Source organism: Lolium rigidum, chromosome 4 (assembly GCF_022539505.1).
Source record: "Lolium rigidum isolate FL_2022 chromosome 4, APGP_CSIRO_Lrig_0.1, whole genome shotgun sequence".
Taxonomy (NCBI): domain Eukaryota; kingdom Viridiplantae; phylum Streptophyta; class Magnoliopsida; order Poales; family Poaceae; genus Lolium; species Lolium rigidum.
Window position 1 is genome coordinate 252,093,783 of NC_061511.1, and position 15,719 is coordinate 252,109,501.

The window sequence follows — 15,719 nt, forward strand, 5'->3', positions numbered from 1 at the left end:
GTAAATCCCGGGTACTATCTTCGGCAGGCCCATTTGGGATGCCTATGTCACCAGGGCTCCCCTCTGGTAGCTCTCGGGTGTTCTGGAAGCTTCGTGGATTTCTAAGATGCTGGGCGTTGATTTCGTCCGATTCCGAGAATATTTCCTTACTAGGATTTCTGAAACCAAAAACAGCAGAAAACAGCAACTAGCCCTTCGGCATCTCGTCAATAGGTTAGTTCCGGAAAACGCATAAAATCATCATAAAGTGTGAACAAAACATGTAGGTATTGTCATAAAACAAGCATGGAACATAAGAAATTATCGATACGTTTGAGACGTATCAAGCATCCCCAAGCTTAGTTCCTACTCGCCCTCGAGTAGGTAAACGATAACAAGGATAATTTTTGAAGTGACATGCAACTAACATAATCTTGATCATACTATTGTAAAGCATATAAGATGAATGCAGCGATTCAAAGCAATGGTAAAGACAATGAGTAAACAACTGAATCATATAGCAAAGACTTTTCATGAATAGTACTTTCAAGACAAGCATCAATAAGACTTGCATAAGAGATTCTTGATAAAGCAATAGATTCAAAGTAAAGGCATTGAAGCAACACAAAGGATGATTAAGTTTCAGCAATTGCTTTCAACTTGTAACATGTATATCTCATGGATAGTTGTCAACATAAAGCAATATAACAAGTGCAATAAGTAAACATGTAAGAATCAATGCACATAGTTGATACAAGTGTTTGCTTCTGGGATAGAAAGAATAGGTAAACTGACTCAACAATAAAGTAAAAGATAGGCCCTTCGCAGAGGGAAGCATTGATTACTATATTTGTGCTAGAGCTTTTTAAGTTTTGAAATCATATAGAGAGCATAAAAGTAAAGTTTTGAGAGGTGTTTGTTGTTGTCAACGAATGGTAGTGGGCACTCTAACCCCCTTGCCAAACAGACTTTCAAAGAGCGGCTCCCATGAAGGACGTTATCTCTACCAGCAAGGTAGATCATCCCTCTTCTCTTTTGTTTACACATGTATTTTAGTTTCATTATTGATGACACTCCTCCCAACCTTTTGCTTACACAAGCCATGGCTAACCGAATCCTCGGGTGCCTTCCAACATTCACATACCATGAAGGAGTGTCTATTTGCAAAATTAAGTTGCTTACTGATGAATCAGAGCAAAACATGTGAAGAGAATTATTAATGAAGGTTGATTAGAACCCCGCGCTAGCTCTTTTTGCAAAATTATTGGATAAGCGGATGAAGCCACTAGTCCATTGGTGAAAGCTGCCCAACAAGATTGAAAGATAAAACACCACATACTTCCTCATGAGCTATAAAACATTGACACAAATAAGAAGTAATAAAGTTTTGAATTGTTTAAAGGTAGAACATGAAGTAATTTACTTTGGAATGGCAGAGAAATACCATGTAGTAGGTAGGTATGGTGGACACAAATGGCATAGTATTTGGCTCAAGGATTTGGATGCACGAGAAGAATTCCTCTCAATACAAGGCTAGGCTAGCAAGGTTGTTTGAAGCAAACTCAAGTATAAAAGGGTGCAGCAAGACTCACATATGAACATATTGCAAACATTATAAGACTTTACATTGTCTCCTTGTTGTTCAAACACCTCAACCAGAAAATATCTAGACTCTAGAGAAACTAATCATGCAAACCAAATTTTAACAAGCTCTATGTAGTTCTTCATTAATAAGTGCAAGGTACATGATGCAAGAGCTTAAACATGATCTATATGAGCACAACAATTGCCAAGTATCAAATTATTCAAGACATTATACCATTTACCACATGCGGCATTTTCCGTTTCCAACCATATAACAATTAACGAAGCAGTTTCAACCTTCGCCATGAACATTAAAAGCTAAGAACACATGTGTTCATATGAACCAGTGGAGCGTGTATCTCCCCCACACAAGCATTTATTCAGATAATGAAAATAACAAAACAAAAATAAAAGCACACAGACGCTTCAAGTAAAGCACATAAGATGTGACCGAATAAAAATATAGTTTCAAGAGAAGAAACCTGATAATTTGTCGATGAAGAAGGGGATGCCTTGGGCATCCCCAAGCTTAGATGCTTGAGTCTTCTTGAAATATACAGGGATGAACCACGGGGGCATCCCCAAGCTTAGACTTTTCACTCTTCTTGATCATATTGTATCATCCTCCTCTCTTGGCCCTTGAAAACTTCCTCCACACCAAACTCGAAACAAACTCATTAGAGGGTTAGTGCATAATCAAAAATTCACATGTTCAGAGGTGACACAATCATTCTTAACACTTCGGACATTGCTCAAAGCTACTGGAAGGTAATGGAACAAAGAAATCCATCCAACACAGCGAAAGAGGCAATGCGAAATAAAAGGCAGAATCTGTCAAAACAGAACAGTCCGTAAAGACGAATTTTAAAGAGGCACTAGACTTGCTCAGATGAAAATTCTCAAATTGAATAAAAGTTGCGTACATATCTGAGGATCACGCCCGTAAATTGGCAGATTTTTCTGAGTTACCTACAGAGAATCATACCCAAATTCGTGACAGCAAGAAATCTGTTTATGCGCAGTAATCCAAATCTAGTATTGACTTTACTATCAAAGACTTTACTTGGCACAACAAATGCAATAAAATAAGATAAGGAGAGGTTGCTACAGTGGTAACAACTTCCAATACTCAAATATAAAACAAAATTGCTGTAGTAAAATAAACACATGGGTTATCTCCCAAGAAGTGCTTTCTTTATAGCCATTAAGATGGGCTCAGTAATTTCAATGATGCACTCCCAAGAAATAAGAGTTGAAGCAAAAGAGAGCATCAAGAAGCAAGTATGAAACAAATTTAAGTCTAACCCACTTCATATGCATAGGAATCTTGTAAATAAACAAATTCATGAAGCATAATGCAACAAGCATAGAAAGATAAAACAAGTGCGACTTCAAGATTTTCAGCAAAAAGAGAGGTGTTTTAGTAACATGAAAATTTCTACAACCATATTTTCCTCTCTCATAATAATATCCAGTAGCATCATGAGCAAACTCAACAATATAACTATCACATAAAGTATTCTTATCATGAGTCTCATGCATAAAATTATTACTACTCCCAACATAAGCATAGTCATTCTTATTAATTGTAGTGGGAGCAAATTCATCAAAGTAGCTATCATCAAATATAGGAGGCATATTGTAATCATAATTAAATTTATCCTCCATAGTAGGCGGCACCAAAAGACCACTATCATTATAATCATCATAAATAGGAGGCAAAGTATCATCAAAGAAAATTTTCTCCTCAATGCTTGGGGGACTAAAAAGATCATGAAAACCAGCTTCCCCAAGCTTAGAACTTTCTATATCATTATCAACAATGGTGTTCAAAGCGTTCATACTAATATTACTACCAGCATGCAAATAAGATTCCATAGGTTTTTTTAATTTTCGCATTAAACCATTCATGTCTTAACTCAGCAAATAGAATAAGAAGCTCATTGTTGTCCATTATGCCTTACTAGTGTAAACAAGAAACAAAAAGATGCAATTGCAGGATCTAAAGGAAATAGCTTCGAACACTCACACAATGGCGCCAGAAAAGTACTTTTAGCTCGGGACCGGAGTATGAGTGCCTTTTACCTTTCCTCCCAGGCAATGGCGCCGGAAAAGTGCTTGATGTCTACGGGTGCTTCTATTCTTGTAGACAGTGTTGGGCCTCCAAGAGCGAGAGGTTTGTAGAACGGCTGGCAAGTTTCCCTTAAGTGGATCACCCAAGGTTTATCGAACTCGGGGAGGAAGAGGTCAAAGATATCCCTCTCAAGCAACCACCGCAATCACGATGCAAGAAGTCTCTTGTGTCCCCAACACACCTAATACACTTGTCGGATGTATAGGTGCACTAGTTCGACGAAGAGATGGTGAAATACAAGTAGTATGGATGTATATGAGTGGTAATAACAATCTGAATAAAATATGGCAGCGAGTAAACATGCAACGAACGTAAATAAACGGAGATTCGATGTTTGGAAACAAGGCCTAGGGATCATACTTTCACTAGTGGACACTCTCAACATTGATCACATAATAAAACCACTCTACACTCTTTTGTTGGATGATGAACACCACTAATTGCGTAGGGCTACAAGAGCACCTCAATGCCGGAGTTAACAAGCTCCACAACATTCGATATTCATGTTTAAATAACCTTAGAGTGCACGATAGATCAACACAACTAAACCAAGTACTAACATAGCATGCACACTGTCACCATCACACTATGAAGGAGGAATAGATCACATCAATACTATCATAGCAATAATTAACTTCATAATCTACTAGAGATTACAATCATAACCTACGCCAAGTACTACACGATGCACACACTGTCACCATTACACCGTGGAGGAGGAATAGAGTACTTTAATAACATCACTAGAGTAACACATAGATGAATAGTGATACAAAACTCATATGAATCTCAATCATGTAGGGCAGCTCATGAGATCATTGTATTGAAGTACATAGGAGAGAGATTAACCACATAGCATCCCTTAGCCTCGATGGAGAACTACTCCCTCCTCATGGGAGACAGCAGCGTTGATGAAGATGGCGGTGGTGTCGATGGAGGAGCCTTCCGGGGGCACTTCCCCATCCCGGCGGCGTGCCGGAACAGAGACTCCTGTCCCCCAGATCTTGGCTTTGCGATTGCGGCGGCTCTGAAAGGTTTCTCGTACTGTGGCTTTTCCGTATCGAGGTTTTAGGTCAGGGACCTTTAAATAGGCGAAGAGGCGGAGTCGGAAGGCTGACGAGGCGGTGACACAATAGGGGGGCGCGGCCCAGGCCCTGGCCGCGCCGCCCTATCATCTGGGCCCACCAGGGCTCCCCTCTGGTAGCTCTCGGGTGTTCTGGAAGCTTCGTGTATTTCTAAGATGATGGGCGTTGATTTCGTCCGATTCCGAGAATATTTCCTTACTAGGATTTCTGAAACCAAAAACAGCAGAAAACAGCAACTGGCCCTTCGGCATCTCGTCAATAGGTTAGTTCCGGAAAACGCATAAAATCATCATAAAGTGTGAACAAAACATGTAGGTATTGTCATAAAACAAGCATGGAACATAAGAAATTATCGATACGTTTGAGACGTATCAATGGTCTGTAAAATAGCCGATTGCAAAAATGGTACATGCTCATAGTAAAATCTTAGAAGTTGTTTGGTAGGTCGCATGCTCCTCAGTCAGCCCCCTCGGAATGAAAAAGGTTGTTCGGATGGCTAGAGGGCGGTTTGCATTGTGACCAACATGGTCTCAAATCACTCTCGGGTAGGCTCGGGGGGGGGGGGGACTCTCGAATCGGCATTTTTTTCACAGGCAGGCCAAGGTGCGAAGAAAAATCGACAATGTCGTGCACGCGGGAGCTCGAAAGCGAGATGGCGAGAGAAGTCGAAATCCAAGAGGGCACCTCCCTCTTTCGGTTTTCCCACCTCCATTAGCCCTCCAGCAAATATCTTGTTTTCCCACTTCTGATACCGGTGGTGGCGGAGGCGATCTAGATCTATACTCCCGCACCGTACCTTCGCCGTCCTCCAGAGAAGGAGCTCATCTTCTTGGTCTCCCGTAGCAGACCCGTATCACTGTGTGCAGCGAAGACAGAGGTTGATCTCTTTCTTCTCTGACTTTGACTCCTCTCCGTCGTCCTGCATGGCGGGGGTAAGCGACAATCCTCTTATCTACTCTGGCTTAGTGGTAATGCCATTTACCTAGATCTCTGTAGCATCGATTTGGTCTATCAAAATAGTAAATCGATTTGAGTAGGATGACCACATCGAGCTTCTGCCCGTTTGGATCCTGCTGCTGCAGAAGAGAGCAATCAGGTGTGCTGCCTTTGCTCATCTCACCTACGATCTAATGTTACCAAGAGATCAGGAGAGGATGGCAAACCTAAGCTACATCTACAGTTGCAACGATGTAGAGACAATCCAAATGCTTCAGATCAGAAGAGTCCCTTTCTATGTACTTGTCAAAACATTCAAGTACGCACAATCTTCAGCATTCGAGGTAAGAAAGCACTACACTAGCAAGAATGTACTAGATGGTGTGGTTTTTGATCTGAGGTTCACATATGTGCTTGCTGGTTGGGAGGGTTCAGCTCATGATGCAAGCATCCTGGCTGATAGCTTGTCGAGGCTTGATGGGTTGAAATTTCACAATGTTCATGGGTGGGTTCAACCTATGAGATGTTGGATATGTATGTTGACGTGGGATTCTACCACCATTCAGGAAAATAAGGTGCCATCTCAACGAGTTTAGTGCGAGGAACAAACCACGGAATGCGAAAGAGTTGTTCAATCTGAGTCACTCAAGCCTTAGAGTCACTATTGAGAGGGCTTTTGCAGTTTTGAAGAACATGTGTATGCTTGATGAAGTTGAAAGCGGTCATGGCGTGGACGCATGCGACAATGAAGTCTGGAAGAACAAGATACTCGAGGGGAGAAACATAATGTGGGAGGCTAGAAGAAGAAGAATCTCCCCTTGCTCTTTGGTGAATTACCCTTTGACCCTTCCCCTGATGAATTACCCCTTTGATTATCGTCGCATTATAATGTTAAACCTCCATTCGTTTGAGCTAGGAACAATGCTTATTAACTGACATTCGCAATAACTAGGGACTCTGCTTATGAACTGCCGTACTCCGTATTATCACATAATTAATGTCACATAATTATGTACTTGAAAGTATTGTCACATAATTAATTGTACTCCGTATTATTTATTAGTTAAACATTTTTTTTGAGAAACACAGTACAAATGCAGATGCTCACATACACGCACCCATATGAAAGCACACACGCACACCGTACCCCTATGAGCACCTCCGAAAGATCGAGACGGTGGATTAAATCTTGAAATTGATGAAGCCACCATATGTGTCTCGTTGTCGATAGGAACATCGTCTCCCACTGAATGAATATTCCGCCTTAGGTGCATGAAGATAACCATTCTGATTTTCAGCAGAGACGGTAGAAAACAGTGCACTTTCGGTCTAAACCATAGCCACCGCTAGCGACTAGACCGGTCCATCCACTCGCCCTTAATAAATTTATATTTATGTTAAACCCGTCTGCCGAGCACGGTGTTAGGTACGGACGCGCGCGTACGAGTCAGCTTTGCAGCCGCTAGCGCCAAACCAGAAACCCCGAGACCTCGACCGCGGCCGGGCCCGGGGCCTGGGCCTGGCGGTGAAAGACGAAAGAACCCGGAAAGACACACACCAAAAGCGGCCCGCTTTCCCTGCAAGCTGCAAAGGCAGCAGCACGGGTAGCGACCTGACGCCGTCACGCCTGTCGCGCGCGTCGGCACACTCAATCTCCTCTCTGTAGCAAACGGAACGGGGATGAGAACGGAACGGAAAGGTCAACCCGCGCCGTGGACCGGGGCGATAAACAAGAGGAGCCCGGCACCCCGTGTCCCCTGTCGCCTTTCCTCATTTCCCTTCACACCCACCTCGCCTCCTCTTCCCACCTTCCAGTTCGCCCCCTCCCTCTTCGCGTGGCCAGGGAAGGAACCGGGCGGGGAACGCGTGAGCGCCGGGCAGCTGGATCCACGGCGCGCTCCGGTTCGTCTCCCCGAGCTCGCGGCGCAGGCGGAGGAGGGTCGCAGCACCGGAGCCCGGATCGGGACCTCGGGACACGCCGTTACCGCTGCTGCTGATGTGAGTTTTCTCGGGGTGTTTCGGCTGGAGTTGGTCCTTGATTTGATTGATGCGTTGCTTTTGCGAGTGATGCGAGTGCCGGGGTGAGTTTTTCGGGGCGTTTCCTGTCCGGATCAACAGGGAACCCTGTCTGTCCGGATGCGGTACTAAACCAGTCATGGTATTTTAGGGAAACTTTGCCCGAAATCGTTCGTACCCTATCTGTACCCTCGTCGGTTCAATTGGTCCGTGTGAAGAACCCGCTGTAGATCTCACTATGTTCCACTATACAGCTCTTCCGAGCAAGTTTCCTGCATATGATGTTTTCCCAACAGATCCCCTTTCTGCTCTCCGCACGCTCTATCCGGCCCGAAACGGCTCCTTTCCTTTCCCCCTTCTGTCCGTGGAACGCCCCTTTTTCCCCAAGTTTTCCATGGGCTTATAGCGGTGCGAGGGTGGAGATATCTTGCTCAAAATGTCGCGCCATAGTGTCTGGTCTGGTGTGGTGTGAGTTTTTCCTTCGGCGGCGGGCGACTTTGAACATGTCAGCCGCACTCCACATCGTTTCCAGAGACTACTAAGTATGGCATCCTTAGCTTTTTCTCAGCGATGGCGATCTATTCGTGGCGAGCTTATGCCGAAATTAGCATGTTTTTTTTTCTTTTTTGCTGCGAAAAGGTCTTGCTAATACTCATGCATACTGTTTTCATGTGTCTGATCCAACGCTTTCTCACAAAGATTCTTTTCCTCCCTCTCGCAGGCACAGATCGACCATGGCTTCTTCCGTATAGACACGCCTCAAAGCAGCAGTAACCCACACGCTTTTCGCGATCTGTACTCACTATTCCATAAGTGGAACAGTTCGAGAAGCTGTCGGTGGCCTCAGCCTCTACATATACACGCAACTCCCCATCCCAAAAGCTCCCCCGTCAGACCACACCCAGCAATCCATCCCAGATGTCGTTCCGCAGCATCGTCCGCGACGTCAGGGACGGGTTCGGGAGCCTGTCGAGGCGGAGCTTCGAGGTGACCATCTCGGGCCTGTCCGGCCTCGCCGGCGGCGGGGGCCACAGGGGGAGGTCCCAGAGCACGGTGCACGAGCTCCGGGACGGCGTCGACGTCGTGGTGCAGGAGAGCAGCTGGGCCAGCCTCCCTCCCGAGCTCCTCCGCGACGTGGTCCGCAGGCTCGAGGCCAGCGAGAGCACCTGGCCGTCGCGCAGGCACGTTGTGTCCTGCGCGGCCGTCTGCAAGGCGTGGAGGGAGATGTGCACGGAGATCGTCACCAGCCCCGAGTTCTGCGGGAAGCTCACCTTCCCGGTCTCTCTGAAGCAGGTAAAGCAAACCTTCAGTTGAACACTATCGAGATGGCACAACATCTTGGAGTGGTAGTAGTTGCCTGATTATCCCCATACCGCATTTGGCATGACACCTGGTTTCTTTTTCCACAGCCTGGCCCCCGAGATGGAATGATTCAGTGTTTTATAAAGCGGGATAAATCAAAGTCTACCTATCATCTCTACTTGTGCCTCAGCAATGGTATGTTATAGTAGCTTCTTTCACCTGTACACGTATTGCCGCAATGTGTTAACATCACCAGCTAACAGCCTACCATGAATCCTTCATTTTGGTCTCAGTTTTGTCTCTTGTGGTTGTAATTATTATTCTTTTGTGAGGATATGGTTAAAACGATATACACATTTGATTTCACCCAGTCTGATCAATCAATTTGTTTACTTCTGATTTTTATTTTATATTGTTTTGAATCAGCGGTACTTATGGAGAATGGAAAATTCCTCTTGTCTGCCAAAAGGAACCGCAAGACAACTTGCACGGAATATGTTATCTCTATGGATGCTGACAACATCTCAAGATCAAGCAGCACCTATATTGGAAAACTAAGGTAGTATTTACTCACCTATGCACTACACATTTTCTGCTGGCTCAATGTTGTGAAAGCTAACCTTGTTTTTCTTGTTTCATTTCCAGGTCAAACTTCCTCGGTACAAAGTTTATAGTCTATGACACACAGCCCCCTTATAATGGGGCTGTAGTTCCTTCCGTTGGAAGGAGTAGCCGGAGATTCAACTCCAAGAAAGTCTCTCCCAAGGTGCCATCTGGTAGTTACAACATAGCTCAGGTGACCTATGAGCTAAATGTTCTTGGCACGAGGGGCCCTAGGCGGATGAATTGCATTATGCAGTCCATACCTGCCTCCTCAGTTGAGCCTGGCGGCATAGTCCCTGGGCAGCCTGACCAGATTATGCCCCGAGCTTTGGAGGAGTCGTTTCGCGGCATGACCTCCTTCTCCAAGTCATCCATCATGGACCGGTCCATGGATTTCAGTAGTTCCCGTGATTTCAGCAGCGCCCGCTTTTCTGACATTGGCGGAGGCGCCATAATGGGTAGCGAAGACGGACAAAATAAGGAGAGGCCACTAGTGCTTCGCAACAAGGTTCCGAGGTGGCACGAGCAGCTGCAATGCTGGTGTCTCAACTTCCGTGGCCGTGTGACCATTGCCTCCGTGAAGAACTTCCAGCTGATTGCGGCGCCAAGCCAGCCCCCAGCAGGGGCTCCAACTCCGTCACAGCCTGCTCCAGCAGAGCAGGACAAGATTATTCTGCAGTTCGGCAAGGTGTCCAAAGATATGTTCACCATGGACTACCGCTACCCGCTCTCGGCGTTCCAGGCATTCGCCATCTGCTTGAGTAGCTTCGACACCAAGCTGGCCTGTGAATAAATCGACGAGTGAAGAAGATGCCAGCAAGCATAACCGCAGTGGAGGGAAAAAGTAGATGCGTTTTCCCTCATAGGATTTATAGATCATGGGTGCCCTTTTATTTCCACCATGTTGGTTGTAATTCTGCTTATCTGTAGCTTTTGGAACTGGACTCGTTAGCACGTGATATTTTAACCACATCGTAGCATGATGGTTTCCTTTGAAGCTAAGTTTGATGATGTGCTTCGGGATTTAACTTTAACCCTACGCCCGTGATTGTTTTAAAGCATTTGATGATACCCGATGTCTGGTAAAAGAACAGAAAAAGGCCAGTGCGTGTGTGTCATTGTTTTACAACTGTTGCACATGTGTGCTTGCTTATTCTATAAGATGGGAATCATATGTGTCTCACATGATGAAGCCTTCTCCTCGGCCTCTGCCATTTTAGTATGGTTGGTCAGGAGCATTATATATGATCATTGCATGATTTAAAAGTGTCAGCTGCTTGCTTGCCTAATAGGAGAATCATTGCACATGTACCTTCCTGCCCATCTCCAGAATAAATGAACTTTTGAGTGTTCCATGATCCCTCCTTGAAGATTTGGCGCACTTTTCAGCATGGAGGAAGAGGACACATTTTTTCCTGTAGAGATGAAGATGGGTAGTAGTACAGCGAGGAGAAGGAATAAAGTGGCAAAAGGCCCATGATGAGTGTGACTGGATGGGAGGAATAATTCTTTTGTGCAGATCTGTCATGTTCATGTATGTATGTGACCGAGCTGGAATGCATAACTGACAGTGAAATGAATCCACCATCTTTCTTAACAGAAAAATCATATACAGAGCTGGCTGCATGGAGAGCATGTTTGGGTGGAGGAAATAATTGAATATATCTGGTGCACGGTAATCATTCTCTCAAGGCAATATGAAACTTTCATGGCTCCCTGGACGTGTGACAGAGTGCACAACTGCAGGAGAGCGACATTATCTCGATGATTATTAGGTGTGCGCTTCGCATTGGGCAGCCCGAGTGGCCTCAGCACTACTCATAACAATGGCGATCAAATCAGGCGGTTGAGGGATTTAAGCCTTTGGGCGTGAGCATTACGTGTTCATCGCCATCGACGGGGCTGCATAGTTGCAATCGTGCGGCGAGATGTTGATTGGCATGTTTTCGGATCAGGAAGACGGTATAAAAATCTCTCAGCTGCCGGTGGGTGGAATGCCTAGACGCAAGCATCACTTCACTGTAGTTCAGGTGGGGAATTTTCCGATGGATCAAATCGTGAACGGCATGATGGATGGGATGGAATGAGACGTCGTTGCGCGATCCCACATTCCCACTACGAGAAGCGTATGGATTTCTCTTTGTAGTATTAGTAGTAGGGATAACAATGATGTTGTGTAATGTGTCAGTCGATTCTTGGTGCCGGGATGGGGAGATCTGATTCTCCGTCTTTTACATCGTGGCCGTCCTGTAAGGGTCACTTTTTTCAGCTTTTTTCGGGGGCTTTTGGGAAAATCCTCTCTCAGAAGTTCAAACCCAAAATTTATTTTGGCCTAATTTGAGGGAAACCGCACAACTTCGCTGTGAGCTTTATTAATAATCAACGAGAGTTACATCATCTATGACAGTGTTCAAAAGAAAACTAGGGGCTCATCATGGCAACAAATTTGGTGCACATGAGCGCCAGTGCTCTCAATTTTTTTAAAATTTAAAAACTGTATTTCTATGTTCCAAAAAATCATCACATTTATTCCATGAATACATACACATGTTCTGAATATTCATGCAAAGTTTTGGTAGAAATTGCATTGTATTTTGAGCTACAGGAAAAAAACAAATTTGTGGCTCGTATAGAGGTAGATATTTGTTAGAAATTTATCTTTTTTTAATAGCTTAAAATATAATTTTCTCCAAAATTTCTAAGAATGTTAATATGTATGTGGATATTAAATTTCATTTTTTTAGAATTCAAAAAATATGATTTTTAAAAATCAGGAGCATTGGTGCTCATGTGCCAAATACACTTTTCGGCTCATCATCCCAAATACAAGAACTCTTGCTATGAAAAGACTCTCCAGCTAGCTCGTGAGCAGTTTTATTCGCTTCTCTCGGATAAAATGGAAACTTAACTTCACCTATCAATGTGCCAAATCCACACAATCCGCATATATAGCTCACTACTCTGCCCACCATCTCTCACCGCCAGTACAAGCTTCAATTGTCTCTAAAGAATCACCTTCCGCTACTATTGCGTTGTATCCTCTTCTATATGCAAGGTGTAAACCTTCCTTCATAGCCATAACTTTCGCCATAGTAGCTGAAGAGACATGAGAGATGTATTGGCTATAAGCCGCTAAGATAGTCTCGGATCATCTGCATGAAAAGAGCATCCACGCTGAGTTTTCCCTGTCGAGGGTCAAGTCTTACCTATTTCGCCTCGAAATTATTTCCCGCAGTTTTAGATACCTTTGCCGCATTTGCAACAATAGCTAGAATTGACATTTCACAGTGGAAAAGAGGAGGAACCATCCTTATTATAGTTATGCCATTGGCGAAGCCACCAGAGAAACCAGCAGGTAGTTGAGATTACCTCCTTATACCCAGGTTATCGAAACCCTACAACGCACTAGTTTAGTCATGAAGCAACATTTCCAAGACACACTATCTAGCACAATTAGTTCAACAAACAGTGCTAATGATCTCATTAAGGCTCATAGCGTTCCAAAGATCACAAGCAACATGGCATTGAAAGTTTGAAACAGTAGATGGCGAATATCCTCGGAGCCTTGAGAGCATACTAGGCATTCACTTGAGTGTCTAATATGTCTATTTGCGGGAATGCATTTTAGAGGAAGGATGCCATGGGGAGCGCGCCAGATAAAAAAATGATTTTGCTCGGTACCTTCAATTGCCATATGTTTTCCAAATTGGATTGATTGTTGACGGGCCTGGAAGGGCTAGCTGATTTGCTGATGCACCAAACTAATGTCGCCACTGAATATGGTATCCTGATTGAACCGTGTATCTGTCATGCTTTGTAAATCCCCATGCAATAAAATCCTCAAAGCACCGGTTATGTAGTGGGAGCTGCAGAATCCGTGTAACATCAGGTTCACAAAAATAACATCCGGATCATCTCCTCGTCCCATTGATCTATAGTGGGATTGACTAATTTGTTTTGTCTTATAATCAAATCTGTCCGACAGAAGTTTCTCTCAGAAGCCGTTCTAGAGAAACCGAAGAAAGTGGGTCTAAGACATGTTTGGCACACAAGTAATTAGGGGTCTGATTGGTTGCCGGGATGGGGAGATCTGATTCTCCGTTTTCTGCATCGTGGCCGTCCGTAAGGGTCACTTCTATTCGGCGTTTTCTGGAGCTTTTGGGAAAACCTTCTCTCAAAATTTCGAACCCGGAATTTCTTTTGACTTATTTTTTAGGGAAACAACAAGACTATGTTGTGAGCTTTATTAATAATCAACAAGAGTTACATCGCTCTATGATAGTGTTCAAAAGAAAACTAGGGGGCTCATCATCCCAAAATATAGGAACTCTTACTATGAAAAGACTCTCTTGCTCGTGAGCAGTTTTATTCGCTTCCCTTGGACAAAATTGAAACTTAAATTCGCCTATCATTGTTGCCAAATCCACACGATTCACATATATAGCTGACGACTATGTCCACCATCTCTCATCTCCAGTACAAGTTTCAGTTGTGTCTAAAGAATCACCTTCCGCTACTATTGCGTTGCATCCTCTTCTATATGCAAGGTGTAAACCTTCCTTCATAGCCATTGCTTCCACCATAGTAGATGAAGAGAAATGTATTTGCTAGAAGCCTCTATGAAGTGAGCAAGATAGTCTCGGATCACAACACCCACTGCTCCAACACCTTTATCAGCATGAAAAGAGGCATCCACGTTGAGTTTTACCTACCGAAGGTCAAGTCTTTATTTCCTGCAGTTTTAGAGACCTTTGACGCAAGTGCAACAATAGCTAAAATAGACATTTGCTGTAGAAAAGAGGAGGAACCTCCTCATTATGGGTATGCAGTTGGCGAGCCACCAGAGAAACCAACATGTAGTTGAGATTACCGCCTTCACATCCAGGTTTTTGAAACCCTGTAGCGCACTAGTTTGGTCACGAAGCAATGTTTCCAATGCACTCGATTTAGCACAATCAGTTAGAGAAATAATGTTGATCTCATTAAGGCCCATAGGGTTTCAAAGATCACATGCAAACAGGGCATTGAAAAAATAGATGTTGAATATCCTTAGGCCTTGGAAGCGCATACTGGACATTCACTCGAGTGTCCAATATGTCTATTTATGAGAATGCATTTTAGAGGAAGGATGCCAGATAAAAAATTGATTTTGCTCGATACCTTCATTTGCCATACCGTTTTTCAAATTGGATTGATTGCTGAGCCTGGAAGGGCTAGCTAATTCACCGATGCACCAAACTAATGTCACCACTGAATATGGATCTAAGACCTGTTTGGCACACCAGTAATTAGGAGTACGCACGCATGGCGTCTACAAGATATTGGCGCATGATAGATAGATAGCCGATCAAGGTTTTTGTTATCACGTGTCTACCTTTTTTTAGAGAAACAAACTGCTGATGTTACATTCTAAAAGCATCTAGTGTTTATTTAGGCGTGGAAATGACTCTCCTAGTTATAGATTTCAACTTGAGTTATATTATTATTATGGTCTTAGACAGACTCAAGCGGTTGTCTGGAACCTCGGAGTGCTCGTGCTCAGGTATTACTGGTGTGTCATGGATTCCTGGGGTTTATGCACAACTGTTTTATGTCTGCCCATACAATACTACTTCCTCCGTTTTAAAGAATAACACGTCCTCGTTTTACATGCTTTTTATTTAATCAAGAATTACTTCAAATATATAAAGATTATTTGTACTGAAATTACCGTCATTAGAAAGTGTTTTTCAATACAAATCCAATAATACAAATTACATATAATATAGTCAATATTTTATTATTTAATTTTTATTATTAAAGTTCGTCTTAAAATACGCGTGCCCTCTTAGTTTTTGAAACGAGAGATGCTACACCTACGTAAATTCTTTTACGGGATCACCTTACGAGATGACGTGGGGGAAGGAGGCTGGTGCAGTTTAGGTTTCCTTCCCTCATTATAGGATCTTGATCCACTCAGGCACCACCAAATCATCCCGTAACTTTCAGCCCGTAGGAAACACCCCGTAGGTGTAGGATTATTGTTTTGAAACGGAGGCAGTAGTAGTTTGCTTGCTTGGACCGAACCCTCTGGAGAGGGA

The 15,719-nt window shown here is 43.8% G+C and overlaps 1 protein-coding gene across 1 annotated transcript; it reads left to right on the top strand.

The window, feature by feature from the left end:
* Positions 1 to 7,497: 7,497 nt before the first annotated feature.
* On the top strand, positions 7,498 to 10,765 carry LOC124707515 (tubby-like F-box protein 8). Its single transcript, XM_047239174.1, has 5 exons — positions 7,498 to 7,716; positions 8,456 to 9,027; positions 9,144 to 9,231; positions 9,463 to 9,595; positions 9,682 to 10,765. Exons 2-5 carry the CDS (start codon positions 8,653 to 8,655, stop codon positions 10,430 to 10,432), a joined length of 1,347 nt encoding a protein of 448 aa, XP_047095130.1. The 5' UTR covers positions 7,498 to 7,716; positions 8,456 to 8,652; the 3' UTR covers positions 10,433 to 10,765.
* The last annotated feature ends 4,954 nt before the right edge of the window (positions 10,766 to 15,719 follow it).